Source organism: Phyllobates terribilis, unplaced genomic scaffold, assembly GCF_046119375.1.
Source record: "Phyllobates terribilis strain yellow unplaced genomic scaffold, ASM4611937v1 Scaffold_1__5_contigs__length_1240528914, whole genome shotgun sequence".
NCBI lineage: Eukaryota > Metazoa > Chordata > Amphibia > Anura > Dendrobatidae > Phyllobates > Phyllobates terribilis.
The window spans coordinates 9,490,424-9,507,384 of NW_027362761.1; the positions used below are offsets into that span (position 1 = coordinate 9,490,424).

General features: G+C 42.8%; 1 protein-coding gene across 8 annotated transcripts in view; it reads right to left on the reverse strand.

The window, feature by feature from the left end:
* The window catches only part of HMG20B (high mobility group 20B), a 228,317-nt gene that overhangs the window by 105,098 nt on the left and 106,258 nt on the right, over positions 1–16,961 (reverse strand). For all 8 annotated transcript variants that reach the window (XM_073653829.1, XM_073653741.1, XM_073654084.1 and 5 more), the window contains one exon: positions 4,539–4,591. In XM_073653829.1, coding sequence (XP_073509930.1) covers positions 4,539–4,591 — 53 coding nt within the window. The remainder of the gene's footprint in view (positions 1–4,538; positions 4,592–16,961) is intronic.

Consider the following 16,961-nt stretch of genomic DNA (forward strand, 5'->3'; position numbering starts at 1 on the left):
GGGGGAAAACCACTGCTTTGGTGTACGGCACGGTTCGGAAGAGAAAGGAACGCTATGTTGGCTGGGATAGGTTGCAGACACCATGTCACATTTGAAGAGTCGCTGACATGCCGAAACAGCAGAAACCCCCACAAGTGACCCCATTTTGTAAACTACACCTCTCAAGGAATTCATCTACGGAAGTAGTGAGTATTTTTTAATTTTTAAATTTATACCATTGGGCAGTGAAGAAAACAATTATATTTTTACCACAAAAAAAGTTTTACCCTCAGATTTTACATTTTCACACAGGGCAATGGGTAAAAATGGTGCCGAAATGTGTCACACAATTTCTTCTAAAAGTGGCAATACCACATATGTGGCTGTATCGTACCGCTTTGCCATACGGCGAGATCTGGGAGGGATGGAGCGCTATTTGACAATTGGAGAACAAATTATTGTAGAATAAGCATTTGGATTTGGGAGCACAAAAATTTTCTGAATTTCTTTTGGGGGGCAAGGGCCATTTCGCTTTTCCAGAGCCTTTCTGCTACCAGTAACTTGGAATATTTTTAACAGATGACGGACCTGAGTGGGGACTAGCTTTTTTTGAGGACTGAGTTGAAGCTTTTATTGGGAACATTTTACGTAACATTTATCCGGCGCTCGAGGCTGAGCACTTACATCGGGGTTTCCATCTAAATTTCCAAGTGATGTAATTCAGATGAAACCCCTGCGGAATCCATTCACTGTAATGAGGCAGCAGAGTTACTCTGGACTCCGTCTGGCCTCTGTTTAGCGGTGTCCTTTTTTTCAGAAGTGCACAAAACTGTGGCCAACCGCACTTTTATGCACGCCTAAAAAAACTGACACTGTGGGATCACAGGCCAGATGGCATCCACAGTGGCCTATATCTGCCTCATTACAGGGAATCTTCCGTCATGGGTTCCGTCTGAATCACGTATTTCAGAGATTTACACGTAAACTCTGGTGTAAGTGCTCAGCGCAGAGCACAGGATAAATGTGAGCAGAGCCTTACTGCGATCTTTGGGAGACATAATAAACAAATCAGTAGCAGGTGAAGAATTGGTTTTATTTATTTTTTACGCCGTTCCTCGTGTGGTATAAGTGATGAGATTACTTTATTCTTCGGGTCGGTGCGATTACAGAGATACCAGATTTATATCGCGCTTTTATGACTGACAGCTGTCACACACTAAGACGCTTTTTTTTGCAAAATCTAGTTTTTGCATCGCCATATTTTGAGAGCTATAATTTTTCCATATTTGGGCCGACAGAGTCCTCTGACGGCTTGTTTTTTGCGGGACGAGTTGACATTTTTATTGGTACCATTTTTGGGTACGTGACTTTTTTTGATCGCTTTCTATTCCGTTTTTTGGGAGGTAAAATTAACAGAAACCAACAATTCAGGAATTGTTTTTTGAGTTTTTTATTATGCCGTTCTGCGTGTGGTAAAAGTGATAAGGCAGCATTATTCTTCGGGTCAGTACGTTTACAGCAATACTACACTTACTGTATATTTTTTATGTTTTGGCGCTTTTACACAATAAAACAATTTTATAGAAAAAATATTTTTTTTGCATTGCTTTATTCTGAGAGCTATAACTTTTTTATTTTTTGGCTGATGGAGCTGTATGGCGGCTTTTTTTTTGCGGAACAAGATGACGTTTTCAGCGGTACCATTTTTATTTCCATTTTGCTTTTTGATCGCATTTTTTTCAACTTTTTGTTTGGCGATATGATGAAAAAGCATAATTTTTTGCTCCGTTTTTTATTTATTTTTATTACGGTGTGCACAGAAGGAGTTAATTAGTGTGACAGTTTTATAGATCGGGTTGTTTCGGACGCGGCCATACCAAATACGTGTACTTTTTTTGTTTTTGCATAAATATACGGATTTATTGGTTTAATATTTTATTTATTTATTTTCATTTATTTTGTGATTATTTTTTTTTTTAACAGTTTGAAAACTTTTTTTAGCCTTTTTTTTTACATTTTTACTTAGTCCCTGTATGGGTTATTAATTTTTATTTTTCTAATCACGGATCTCATCCAATGTAATAGACATATATTGCATTGGATGAGATTTTTGCTGACAGTTTTACAAACTCCTGCTAGAGTTCAGCTACAGGCTGAGCCTAGCAGGACACCATATATATCTGGAGGCGGTCATGTGACCTCCAGCTGCCATAACAGCAGCAGGTCCTGGAAGGCATCAGGGGGCCGTCGGAGAGGTAAGTTGACGACCCCCTCTCCTCTCACTATCTTCTATATGCCGCGATCACTATAGATCGCGGCATACAGAAGATAGGAAAAGGTTAACATCATTGGGACCTGATCCAATCAGGTCCCAATGATGTCCCCTGTCAGAGCTATCGCTCTGCACCGGAACCGCAGCACTTGCAGAACCCTGGGGGTCCTGAGGGCTGCGGGACCACCCACCGTTTTTAAACGTCGGCGCTGCACAGAGCCCAGGCAGCGCCGACGTTTATGTACAGTGGGCGGTCCTGAACCGGTTAAAAATGTCCTCAGGCAGCACACATGGAATTAGTATAGCAACAAAAATAAGGATGGGAAATTACCCAAGTACTGCATTTAATGCCCCCTGTGCCAATGGCTGAACCTTTCTGCAAATGAAGAGTAGTGAGATCAGAATGTACCATTCATTACCAGTGAATTCATGTGGATCATGAGTTTTGTCAGCCCATGAAGTAGAAGTAAATCTAGTAGGATGAGCTTTAAGTGGGGAAGACTGAGGAAGTATTCCAGGTTACAAATTTTCATAATCCAAGATTCTTCGTACACATCTGTCTTGAGTCTTCAGAAGCCATTGAGCCCTTCCTAGGGCCTGAGAAAAGCAGAAAATGTTCTGCCTGAATGCAATGGTTTTGTAAAGACAGATCTCTATAGCTCTGTAAAGAATAATCATATGCTTTAACCCCTTGAGGACAAGGCATTTTTTTGTATTTTTCTTCCATTACTCCAAGAGACATAACATTTTTACTTTTCCGTTGACATAGCCATGTGAGGGATTGTTTTTTGAGGGATGAGTTGTACTTTTAAATGACAACATCCATTTTATCATGTGATAAAGATGGAAAAAAAATTCCAAGTGTAGCAAAAAAAAAAAAGCGCAATTCTGCAATTGTTTTTTTATTTACAGAGTTAATTTTATGGTAAAAATTAGCTAACAAAATGATTCTCCAGGTCAGTACAATTACATAGATGAAAACACGCGTAGTTTTTGTTATACTTAAGTTTTGAAGGGAAAAAAAGAGGAAATTTGTAAAAAAAAACAAAAAAATAAATAATTAACTGCTTGTGACGCCACATTCCAAGAGCCATGAGATTTTCAAATTTCGAACTATAGAGGGCTTATTTTTTTTGTACACAGAGCTGATGTTTTTGTTGATATCATTCTGCGGTGGATACGATACGGATCCAGTAAGCAAAAAATTAATGCATTGCTGAATCCAGTAAGCAAAACACGGATCCAACACGGATCCATAACAAATAAAAGAAAAACAGATGGCTGATTAACGTAAGTGTTTTCCATAGACTACAATGTCAAAAAAAAAAAACAAAACATGGAACCAGCAGAGATCAGTTATTTAAAAACGGACTAAAATGTTGCGCCTGTACAACTTTTTTTTGCCAGCGGATTGTTGCTGAATCCGTTTTAACTGATCACTACTGGACATGTGAACATAGCCTTACTCAGGCTTCCCCCTATTAAAGGGCAAGAGATTTTATTTCTAAATTAGTGGGAAAATGTTTTACTTCTCCACATCTACTATATATAATCGGCTTATCCAGTCTGTCTGTCCGTCCAGGAAATCCCGCGCTGCTCGCAGCAGAAGTACCCCGACCGGCGGCCTAGACGGTGCTGCTCCCCAGTCCTCCCTTCACACTTGCCGTCGGGAGATCAGCGACCCTAGCCGCTGATCTCCCGATGGTAGCCGCATGGAGGTCAGCGGCGATGCAGCCGGGAGATTCCCAGCTGCTCGCAGCGCAAGTACCCGCACAGGCAGCGCCGCTCCCCGGTCCTCACTAACACGGTTTGCTGATTTGTCGCGGCCGCCGGCCGTGACCAGTCAGCAATATTGGCTGCAAATTTAAAACACTGCTTCTCTGATTCGACTGGCGACTCTCTGCTTCGACTGGCGCAGCCCGGCCGCGAATTGGCGTTGGATTTGAAACACGCAGGCCACCATCGGGAGATCAGCAGCGACGCAGCCGGGAGATGACCGGTGCTAGCCGGTCATCTCCCGGCTGCTCGCAGCAGAAGTACCCCGACCGGCGGCCTCGCTCCCTGGTCCTCTATTCACACTTGCTGTCGGGAGGGGCCCCGGGGGGATACATTGGGGGGTTAATTTAAAGTAGTGCACAACCCATTTAAACACTGCTTCGCTGATTAGTCGCGCCCGGTCGGCCGCATACATATTCTAGAATACCCGATGCGTTAGAATCGGGCCACCATCTAGTTATAAACATTTGCGAGAACACGAATATTTTAACAAGAATACATTGCAACTTACTTTTTGTGCGTGTCCATTTAGAACAGTGGAGACAGAAGAAGTACTGCTCTCTTCTGTGGGATAGAAAAGACAGAAATTTTACATAAATTCAAGTTAGCACCAAAGAGAGTTTAGAAAAAAAATTCCTAATAATGGTTTAAAGTGTCAATACACTAAAAGAAATTCTACAGAGAAGTTGGGAGTACAGAATGTTTGCCTCATAATTATCCCATAAAAACAAACAAATGTTGGATATTGAAAACGAAGGAACAGGGCACATTACAAGCAAACATAACTGCTGTCAAGCTGTAATTAAGAATTCTATTCCATTCACCATGAAAACACAGCCCAATCTGCAGGCACGTGTTCTTGACCAGGAGGAGCGGAGGAGCTGGAGATAGTTTTGTGAGCAAAGATTCAGTATATCATGTGATTTCATCATTTAAAGTGATTTTCCCAGGAATGAAAGTTCATTTTAATAATTGTCTGTGTCTGAGCGTGTACAGAACATATCACATCTCCTGGGCAGAGGAGGAAGCAAAAGACCATACAGATACAGACATTACAGCAGGGATCGCAGGGGATTCATTTTATGAGGTAAAACATTTCACTGCCTGTTTTTAAACAATATTTTACCTCATAAAATGAATCCTCTGTGATCCCTGCTGTAATATCTGTATAGTCTTTTGCTTCCTCCTCTGCCCAGGAGATGTGATGTGATCAGACCATGTTCTGTACACGCTCAGACACAGACCATTATTTCATTCGCGTGAAAACCCCTTTAATCCTCTGCTCTTTCTGGGATTCTCATCCAATGGGTGGCCCTATCAGTAACTGACACCTATCTTTCTATGCACTCTTATACAGAGACAGCTGTTAGCCACCGACTGCCCACTGGACCCAAAACCCCAGAAAGAGGATTGGATTGAATGATTAGAACACCGGTTATACTGAATATTTTCTCACAAAACAATATATCCATCTGCTCAGCTCCTCCTGCTCTATAACATGGTGCCTGCAGACTGGACTGTATTTTCATGGTGACAGGTTCTCTTTAAGTAGGCTTCCAGAACTTAGCCCCAGGGCCGCTATCATGCTTCTCTTAGAACTTGCCTGAAGCATGTTCCACTAAAAAGCCCATGAGGAAGAAAGAGGCAATAAAAAGAAAATAAAGAAAGGAAATTATTATTTTACCCGCACAGTGCAATCCCATAAGAAATAGGAAAATGTCAGAATGGCAGTTTATTCTTTTTTTCTTGGTTAAACATTCCCTTAAAAACTTATCCACTTAATGGGAGACCTGGCACGTGGCAGGGCTCATAAGAAAAGGAGCACAATATGACTTTTGGAGTGCAGATTTTACTGGAATACTTTGCAGATGCCTTATCATATTTGCAAAATATCTGAGGAGCCAAAACATCAGAAACCCTCAAAGGCATCATGGTGAATACTATACCCATCAAGGAATTAATCTAGGGGTGTAGTGAGGATTTTACTCTGCAGGAGTTCCATAGATTTTTTTATAGCATTTGGAGGTGAAAATAAAAAAAATATAATTTTCAAAAATATTTTGATTTATTTTCCCAAGAGAGGGAAAGTTCTACATAACTTGTTTTGAATTTTTTCCTGAGCACAGTAATGCACAGTATGTGGTCATACACTACTGTTTAAGCACAAAGCATTTGTATTCATTTACTCCTATATACACATTAAAGAAACACAACCATTAAAAGTTTATATCTTCTTAATATACTGCTATTGCAATCATCATATTATATAGCACTGTGTGCTTACAACTGCTCATTTTGCCTTTCTACCCAGCTAATTCTTTTGTTTTCCATTATGTCTATGACATCACTTGATTAAAAACTGACTATCTGAATCTTTCTAGGCTCTATGTGGAAAGAGGAGGTTAATTTTCCCTGTACAAGTCTTAAAGAAGTTGTCTGCTACTTTTAGATTGATTCCCTATCCATAGGATAGGGCATCAATGTGTGATTGGCCGGGGTCCCGCATGCGGCACCGCCGCCGAGCAGCAGCTTTTATCAGTGCCGGCCGGAAGTGCTCACCTACGGGGCTCTGCCGTCAAGTGGTAGTGGCCGCTGCGGTGTACTGCACATCCACCTACCATTCAATTGAATAGGAGGCAGATGTACAGTACACCGCAGCAGCTACTACCACTTGACGGTGGAGCCCCGCAGGTGAGCACTTCCGGCCGGCACCGGGTAAATACGGTACTTATTGGTAATTTGATTCTCCAGAATCCAGCACCCTTTCAATTCCCTCAATGTGGTATACAGTTCGTGTGGGATTTCACTGGCAGTGGCGTAACTAGAGTCTTATGGGCCCCAGTGCAAGATATGGACCGCCTCCTCCCCGCCCAATCTTGAATAAATTCTCTATGTGTACATACAGTGGTATATAAAAGGTGTTTGCCCCCTTCCGGATTTCTTTTTTTTTGCATGTTTGTCACACTTAAATGTTTCAGATCACAAAACAAATTTAAATACTAGACAAAGATAACACAAGTAAACAAACCTAATAACTGGTTGGGCCGCCCTTAGCAGCAACAACTGCAATCAAGCGTTTGCGATAACTGGCAACGAGTCTTTTACAACTCTCTGAAGGAATTTTGGCCCACTGATCTTTGCAAAATTGTTGTAATTCAGCCACATTGGAGGGTTTCCAAGCATGAACCGCCTTTTTAAGGTTATGCCACAGCATCTCAATCGGACTAAGGTCAGGGCTTTAACTAGGCCACTCCAAAGTCTTGATTTTGTTTTTCTTAAGCCATTCAGAGGTGGACTTGTTGGTGTGTTTTCGAACATTGTCCTGCTGTATAACCCAAGTGCACTTCAGCTTAACCCCTTTCTGACGTGTGACCTAATAGTACGTCATTGTGACCTGGGCCGATTGGACCAATGACGTACTTTTAGGTCATGGTCTTTAATGCGGTCCCGCGACTAAAGTCGCGGTGATCGCATTAAATTTCCGGCGCCATCTCACCTCAGGGTAGATGGTGCCAGCATCCCGGGGGGTGTCGCAGCCCCCCCGCACCCACGATCGCTGTGATTGGCTGTTCAATTCTGAACAGCCAATCACAGCATTCTCACTGTTTCCGGCTCCTAAGAGCACCGATCCTAGCCTGTTGGTAGGAGAACCCAGCCCTGACCCTAAAGCGCTATGATCGGTGCGATCGCATCGATCGTACCGATCATAGCGGGACAGAGCGGTGACAGTGTGATGCAATGTGATGAAAGCCCCCAGACTGTTCTGATTTGAGCGATCGATGATGACATTGATCGCTCCAATCAAAGTACCTGAATACAGGTGGCCAGGCGGTGACAGGGAGGTGTCACTACCCTGTGGTGCGTGCTCTGCCCCAGCCATGTCTGATTGGTGACATTGATTGCACCAATCAGATAGCTGGGGCACAGCATGCACCACAGGGGGGTCACAGAGAGGTGACACCTCCCTGTGACCGCCCAGTCACCTGTATTCAGGTACTCTGATTGGAGCAATCAACGTCATCATTGATCACTCCAATCAGATTACCTGACCGGCAGGTGACTGGGTGGTGACCTCCACCTGTCACCACCCTATCACCCCCCTGTGAACGCCCTACAGACCCTCACACTTGGTGAGGATTTCTACAGAGAGGTCACATCTGATCTGTCTGTCGCTGGGCCTTGTAGTGCCACAGAATCTTCTGTGACACTACAAGACCGTCTTCTCACCTGCTCCAGTTGCTGCTGCTGCTGCTCTGGTCTCCTGGATCTTCTGCTTCAGCGCCCTGGGTCTCCTGCTCCTGACCTGCTGTGGTTCCTGCTCCAGAGCTTGCTGCTGATCCTGATGCTGATCCTGCTGAAGAACAGAGAAGACTTTGGTAAGTCCATCTCTGTTCTCCCCTCATCCACCCCAATCCACCCCTCTCCCCTCCCCCCTCTTTTTACCCCCCTTCCCACCATTTTTTCGTGCATCCTGCAGCGGCCGAGCGCTGACCAGTGACTATGTCACTGATGAACGTCCGTGCTCGCAGCTTTTCAGGATTTTTTTTGGGTTAATTCTCTTGGTTCTGGTCTCCAGCTTCGGTCCCGGTTTCCTGCTCCAGGCTCCAGTTCCTGCTCCGGGCGCCGACTCCTGCTTCGGGCACGGTCTCCTGCTGCTGATCCTGCTGCTGGAAGAAGAACAGAGAAGACTTTGGTAAGTCATCTCTGATCTCCCCTCATCCACACCAATTCCCCTCTTCACACACATCCGTGCGCACATCCAGCAGCTGCCGAGCGTTGATAGGAGACATAGTTCACAGATCCAAACTCGTGCTCGCTGTTTGCACCACATACAGTAGTCCCTTTTTCCCTTTTTTTTTTTCAGAAAAAAAGTTCACACCAAGCACACTGACACATACACACTCTAAATAAAGTACAGACACACACACACTACATAAATAACAAAAAAAAATGTCCCGCTCATCCAAAACTCGCTATTCAGCGGAGGAGGCATACGCTCTCCTTGCCTCCGACACTGACAGCGAGGGCGAGGATCCTACATTTCTTTATTTTTCCGGCGCCTCATCGTCCTCTTCTTCCTCCTCAGGTGCAGCTGGACCGCCCCGCAGTCATCCCAGGAGAGAAGACGAACCAGCGCCCCCCACTACTGATCCCATATGGACCTCGCCCCCCGAAAACTATGAGCCACTGATTCCTAATTTTGTGGCGGAATCAGGAATCAAGTTTGACACCACCAACCTCACAGAAATAGACTTTTTCAAAGTCTTTTTCTCTGAGGATTTTATAAACCTCATGGTGGGCCAAACTAATTTGTACGCTCATCAGTTTTTGGAACAAAACCCCTTTTCATCATTTTCTAACTAGTCTCCTGTAGATGCAGTAGAAATGATGAAGTTTTGAGGCCTGGCCCTTCATATGGGGATCGTGAAGAATCCAGAAGTTCGGCAATACTGGAGTGTTGACGTTTTGTATAACACTCCAGTGTTCCGAATGGTCATGACCCGAACACGTTTTGAGGCCATCCACAAGTTCTTGCATTACAACGATAATGCAACGTGTTCTGCAAGCGATGACCCGAACTTTGATCGTCTTTTCAAAGTTCGGCCGGTCATCGAACACTTCAACAAGTTTGCTGAAGTGTATGTGCCCCAAAGGGACATCTGTGTGGATGAGTCCTTAATTGCTTTTAAGGGGCGGCTTGGATTCCAGCAGTATCTGCCCAGTAAGAGGGTCAAGTACGGAATCAAGCAGTATAAACTTTGTGAGAGTCCCTCAGGGTACACTCACAAGTTTAGAGTATACGAAGGGAAGGACTCCCGGATTGAACCCCCTGAATGCTCCCCTGTTCTGGGAGTGAGTGGGAAAATTGTGTGGGACTTGGTGCACCCACTGCTGGTTATCACTTGTACGTGGATAACTTTTATACCAGTGTCCCTCTCTTCAAGTCCCTCTCTGCGCGACGTACCGCAGCCTGCAGTACTGTCCGCAAAAATCAGAGAGGCCTCCCAAAGACGCTAATTGGGCAGATGCTCAGAAGGGGTGAGAGCAGAGCCCAATGTAGAGATCACATTCTGGTGGTCAAATACAAGGACAAGAGGGATGTCCTTCTCTTGACCACCATACATGGTGATGGCAGCACCCTCAGCACTGTACGAGGTTCCACTACACAGGTCGGCAAACAAGACTGTGTAGCGGGGGTACAACAAGTACATGGGGGGAGTTGATCTCTCTGATCAAGTCCTCCAGCCGTACAGTGCTTTGAGAAAGGCCAAGGTATGGTATAAGAAGTCAGAGGTGCACCTTGTACAGATGGCAATGCACAACGCTTTCCTTCTGTCACAATGTGCAGGCCAGACTTCTGCGTCGTACCTTCACTTCCAGGAGACAGTTATCAAGGCCCTGATATTTGGCAGCGGTGAGGAAGTGGGCCCCAGTACTTCCGAAACTGAAGGACCGAGAATTGTACCAGGCCAGCATTTCCCAGGGTTGATCCCTCAAGTCGCAAAAAAAGGTAAGTCACAAAAGAGGTGCAGAGTGTGTTATAAAAGGGAAATACGCAAGGACACCATTTATCAATGTGACATCTGCCCCAACAAACCTGGGCTGTGCATGAAAGAATGCTTCAAAAAGTACCATACTTCCATGCACTACTAAATTAATTTCTGACCTATGACAACCTGATGAACACTACACAACTGACGTTGTTCGTCAGGTTGTCATACGTCAGTTGTGTAGTGTTCGTCAGGTTGTCCTACACTACATTATAAAATTCAAAAATCAACCCACTTCCAAAGAGGGGGCACTTGTTGGGCATTTCCACTGTTTAGGCCCATCAGGGGCTCTGAGTACGTGACATGACGCCCACAGACAATTCCATCAAAGTCTGCATTCCAAAGAGTCACTTCTTCCCTTCCGAGCCCTGAAATGCGCCCAAACAGTAGTTTTCTCCAACACATGGGGTATCAGCATACTCAGGGGAAACTGGACAACAGATTTTGAGGTCCACTTTCCCTTGTTACCCTTGTGAAAATATTTTTTTTAAACATTTTTGTGGAAAAAATGTTTTGTTTTTTTTATTTTCACAAGTCCACATTATAATTTTCTGTGAGGCACCTGGGGGTTTAAAGTATTCACCACACATCTAAATAAGTTCCTTAAGGGGTCTAGTTTCCAAAATGGGGTCACTTGTGGGGGGTTTCCACTGTTTAGGCACATCAGGGGCTCTCCAAACGCGACATGGGGTCCGCTGTCAATATCAGCGAGTTTGGCATTGAAAACGTCAAATGGTGCTCCTTCCCTTCCGAGCCCTGCCGTGCGCCCAAAGAATGGCTTTCCCCCACATATGAGGTATCAGCATACTCAGGAGAAATGGCGCAACAACTTTTGGAGTCCAATTTCTCCTAGTACCCTCGTGAAAATAAAAATATTGCGGCTAAAAGATCGTTTTTGTGGGAAAAAGATGATTTTGGCTCTACTCCATAAACTTTTGCAAAACACTTGGGGATTCAAAGTGCTCAACACACATCTAAATAAGTTCCTTAAGGGGTCTAGTTTGCAAAATGGGGTCACTTGTGGGGGGTTTCCACTGTTTAGGCACATCAGGGGCTCTCCAAAAGCGACATGGGGTCCGCTGTCAATTCCAGCGAGTTTTACACTGAAAACGTCAATTGGCGCTCCTTCCCTTCCGAGCCCTGCCGTGCGCCAAAACAATGGCTTACCCCCACATATGAGTTATCGGCGTACTCGGTAGAAATTGCACAACAACTTTTGGGGTCCAATTTCTCCTGGTACCCTTGTGAAAATTAAAAATTGGGGTCTAAAATAAAATTTTAGTGAAAAAAAGTTAAATATTCATTTTTCCTTTCACGTTCAATTAATTGGTGTGAAGCACGTGAAGGGTTAATAAACTTCTTGAATGTGGTTTTGAGCACCTTGAGGGGTGCAGTTTTTAGAATGGTGTCACTTTTGGGTATTTTCTGTCATAAATACCCCTCAAAGTGACTTCAAATGTGATGTGGTCCCTAAAAAAATGTTTTTGTAAATTTTGTTGGAAAAATGAGAAATCGCTGGTCAACTTTTAACCCTTATAGCTCCCCAACAAAAAAAAAAATTGGTTCCAAAATTGTGCTGATGTAAAGTAGACATGTGGGAAATGTTATTTATTAACTATTTTGTGTGACATATCTCTCTGATTTAAGGGTATAAAAATTCAAAGATGTGATCAACCACATTTAAAACAAATTAAGGATGGGGGGAAATCACTTTCATACAGGGCCCTGTAAGTTTGGATTTCTGTTTGAATTAGTTTTGGGATCTGAAACATTTAAGTGTCACAGTGTGTGTGTGTGTGTGTGACAGTGTGTATGCATACACACATATTTATGCCCTCCATCCTGGTATTTATGTCCCTCATCTTGACATATTGAACTTCATGATTGGGGTAAAATTTCTTCGATATCACTTGCGTTCATTTGTAAAAAAAAAAATATGGAAATTTGGTGAAAATGTTGGAAATTTTGCAATTTTCAAAATTTTAATTTTTATGCCCTTGAATCAGAGAGATATGTTACACAAAATAGTTAATAAATAACATTTCCCACATGTCTACTTTACATCAGCACAATATTGGAACCAAATTCTTTTTTAGTAGGAAGCTATAAGGGTTAAAAGTTGACCAGCGATTTCTCATTTTTACAACAAAATTTACAAAACCATTTTTTTTTTTTTTTTAGAAACCACATCACATTTGACGTGACTTTGAGGGGCCTTTATGACAGAAAATACCCAAAAGTGACACCATTCCAAAAACTGCACCCCCAAGGTGCTCAAAACACCATTCAGGAAGTTTATTAACCCTTCAGGTGCATCACAGGAATTTTTGGAATGTGGAAGAAAAAAATTAACATTTAACTTTTTTTAAAAAAATGTTACTTTAGAAACAATTGTTTTTATTTTCGCAGGGGTAACAGGAAAAAATGGGCCCCAAAATTTCTCGTGCAATTTCCCCTGAGCATACAGATACCCCATATGTGAATAAATAACACTGTTTGGGAGCACGGCAGGGTTCGGAAGGGAAGGAGAGCCATTTGACTTTTTGAATGTAAAATTTGCTTGAATAATTAGCAGACGCAATGTTGCGTTTGGGGAGCCCCTGATGTGCCTAAACAGTGGAAACCCCCCACAAGTGACACCATTTTGGAAACTAGACCTCTCAGGGAACTTATCTAGATGTTTGGTGAGCACCTTGAACCCCCAGGTGCTTCACAGAAGTTTATAACATTGAGCCGTAAAAATAAAATTTTCACATTTTTCTAACAAAAATGCTTTTCAGCCCCCAATTTTGCATTTTCACAAGGGTAACAGGAGAAATCGTACCATGCAATTTGTTGTGCAATTTCTCCTGAGTAAGCCTATACCCCATATGTGGGGGAAAACCACTGTTTGGGCGCACGGCAGGGCTCGGAAGGGAAGGAGCGCCATTTGACTTTTTGAATGTAAAATTTGCTTGAATAATTAGCGGACCCCATGTTGCGTTTGGGGAGTTCCTGATGTGCCTAAATAGTGGAAACCATCCCCCCCTCCTCCCCCAGTGACTCAATTTTGGAAACTACACCACTCCAGGATTTTATCAAGGGGTATAGTGAACATTTTGAACCCAGAGGTACGACACAGAATTTTATAACATTAGGTCATCATATTGAATAAGTTGTCATTAGTCTTGAGTGCAAGTGCTCGCTATTTGAGTTTGCATCGGGTACTCGGGTATGCACAAACTATAAACCACATGTTTCACGGTAATTAGACACCCAAAAAAAACATGCGGGGATCGCTCGTGCATGGCAGGCAATCCCCGCAAGGTTTTTTTGGCTGTATAACAGCTGAAAAACATTTGGGGCAGAGAATCCAGCATGTCACTCGAGCACCTGCTATACTGTGTGCATACCCGAGCACTCGATGCAAACTCAAGTAGCGAGCACTTACGCTCAACATTAGTCGCCACATCGTCATTTTTTTTTTTTTTTACTTCTGAAAAAATCCCTAACCTTAGCCCAACCCTAATCCTAGCCCAACTCCAACCCTAGCCTAACTCTAACCCTAGCCTAACCCTAGCACAACCCTAACCCTAGCACAACCCTAACCCTAGCCCAACCCTAGCCCAACCCTAGTCCAACCCTAATCCTAGCCCAACCCTAACCCTAGCACAACCCTAACCCAAACCCTAGCACAACCCTAACCCAAACCCTAGCACAACCCTAACCCTAGCACAACCCTAACCCTAGCCCAACCCTAACCCTAGCCCAACCCTAACCCTACCACAACCTTAACCCTAACCCTAGCACAACCCTAACCCTAGCACAACCCTACAACCCTAATCCTAGCACAACCCTACAACCCTAATCCTAGCACAACCCTAATCCTAGCACAACCCTAACCCTAGCATAACCCTAAAGTTTATTTTTTACGCCGTTCCTCGTGCGGTATAAGTGATTAGACGTCTTTATTCTTCTGGTCAGTCCAATTACAGCAATGCCAGATTCATATTGGGTTTTTATGATTGACAGCTGTCACACACTAAAAAAACATTTTTTTTGTAAAGACTAGTTTTTGCATCGCCATATTTTGAGAGCTATAATTTTTCCATATTTCGGCCGACAGTCATGTTTTTAGAAGGCAGAATAAACAAAAACCAACAATTCAGGAATGTTTTTTTTGTTTTTTTTTATGCCATTCTGCGTGTGGTAAAATTGATAAGGTAGATTTATTCTTCGGGTCAGTACGTTTACAGCGGTACTGCATTTATAATTTTTTTTTATATTTTGGCGCTTTTACACAAAAACTTTTTTATAGAAAAAAGAATAGCTTTTGCATTACTTTATTCCGAGAGCTATAACTTTTTTATTTTTCGGCCGTTGGAAATGGCGTTGGTATGGCGGCTTTTTTTTTTGCGGGACAAGATGATGCTTTCAGCGGTACCATTTTTATTTACAGTCGTCTTTTTGATTGTGTTTTATTCCATTTTTTGTTTGGCGGCATGATAAAACATCGGGGTTTTTTTTGTTTTTTTTTAGTGTTCACTAAAGGGGATAACTAGCGGGACAGTTTTATAGGTCAGGTCGTCCCAGACGCGACGATACCAAATATGTGTACTTTTAATGGTTTATTTTATTTTTTTCATAAGATTATTTATTTATGGGTACAATATATATATAAATATTTTTTTTATTATTATTTTTTTCATTTTTTTTTAATATTTTTACAATTTATTTTTTTTTTTTTTCACTTTCTGACATTTTTATTACTTTTACACTTTGTCCCACTATGGGACTTTCACTTTTTGCAACCTGATCAGCTGTATAGCACAGGAATGCAGCACCATCCCTGTGCTGTGCAGCGCTGACAGGCTGCACAGGGAGAAGTTACTTTGGTCGTGCACTGCGCACGACCAACCCCGATGTGGTCATGATGACATCGGGTCACCATGGCAACATCCGGGACCTGATTTAGATGCCGCGGGACGCCGGCAGAGAAGGTAAGTATTGTGCTTGCCTTCTCTTGACACCGGAATGCTGCGATCGATTTTGATCGCAGCATTTCGGGGGTTAATGTGCAGGGAGCCGTGTGGGACCGCTCCCTGCACATAGCAACAGGTGTCAGCTGTAACAATCAGCTAACACCTGGCCGCGATCTCGCTTGTGTGAGGGCGAAATCGCCACGGCGTACTAATACGTACCAGGCCCATAAGGCCCAGGGCACAGATACGTACAGTACGCCCTGGGCCAGAAAGGGGTTAAGCCCATGGATTTCAGGGTCTCCTTTTCTCTTCTGGTATGGCTGATACAATTATAATAATGATGATTTATAAAAATGATTTTTAAGTATAACTACTCTGTAATCCATTGAAAGAGGAAGTGGGTGTTGTATTTTTATTTGCTCTAGGCTTCCATTCCAACTTTAGGAGCGATCTCACGGATGCCGTCATGGATTTCGTAAAATCAAATTAACAGGAAGGGCTTACCGCTTTTTTGAAAAAAGGGGTTTCATAGTAAAGGGAATCTGTCAGATACTATTAGTAAGGTAGGCAAAAATTATCACGTGCTGGCTAGCCAAGCAGTGTAAAAGCCAGAAAGCTTCCCTAATAGTCAAATGTCTCTGCCAATTTCCCCCACGTATAGGACATTTAACCTTCTCTAACCCAAAGAAAGAAAAAGTGGTTAAATCACCTTTGTGAACAGAGGTAAAATGTTTCACTGCTCCAGTATGTACTGTTGTTACTTTTAATGTAAAATGAATATTCACCTCTTCCTCCACCGATAATCCCACAATTTGTGCCAGCGTCAGTCAATGGGTGCAGTGAGACTGCCATATTACATGGAACGAAGGAGGAAGAGGGGGGAGTGAATTCCAAAACAGACCATACGGATAGTAAAAGTATGAACTTAGGATAGCATATAAAAATAGTTAAAGGGAAGCCTGACGCATTTCTGGCACAGAGTGTGCCCTTAGTCGTAGGATATCTAACAAAGGATATAGCACTAGTATATATATATGTGTAAAGAACCAATCACTAAAAATTTGACATGAATTGCATTGGGTAAGCAGCAGTTGTGTCGTACCTGAGAGGAAAGCTAACAGGAGTGGGGGGAGTAGTAATGAGGCATGTAATTGGGAAAGTTCAATATACACAGAAAACAAAATACAATAGCAGTTAATTCAAAAAGAAATCAAAGTGAAAATGAAAAAATACACAATATGACAAAAATTATATATAAATATGATCTGATAATGAACATATGATGAAAATTAATTAATAAATATAAAATAAATAGTTTCTATAATTCATGCCTTTAGGATATTTAGTATCCAGGTGTAAAAGCCAGAAAGCTTCCCTAAAAGTCAAGTGTCTCTGCCCATTTCCCCCACATATAGGACATTT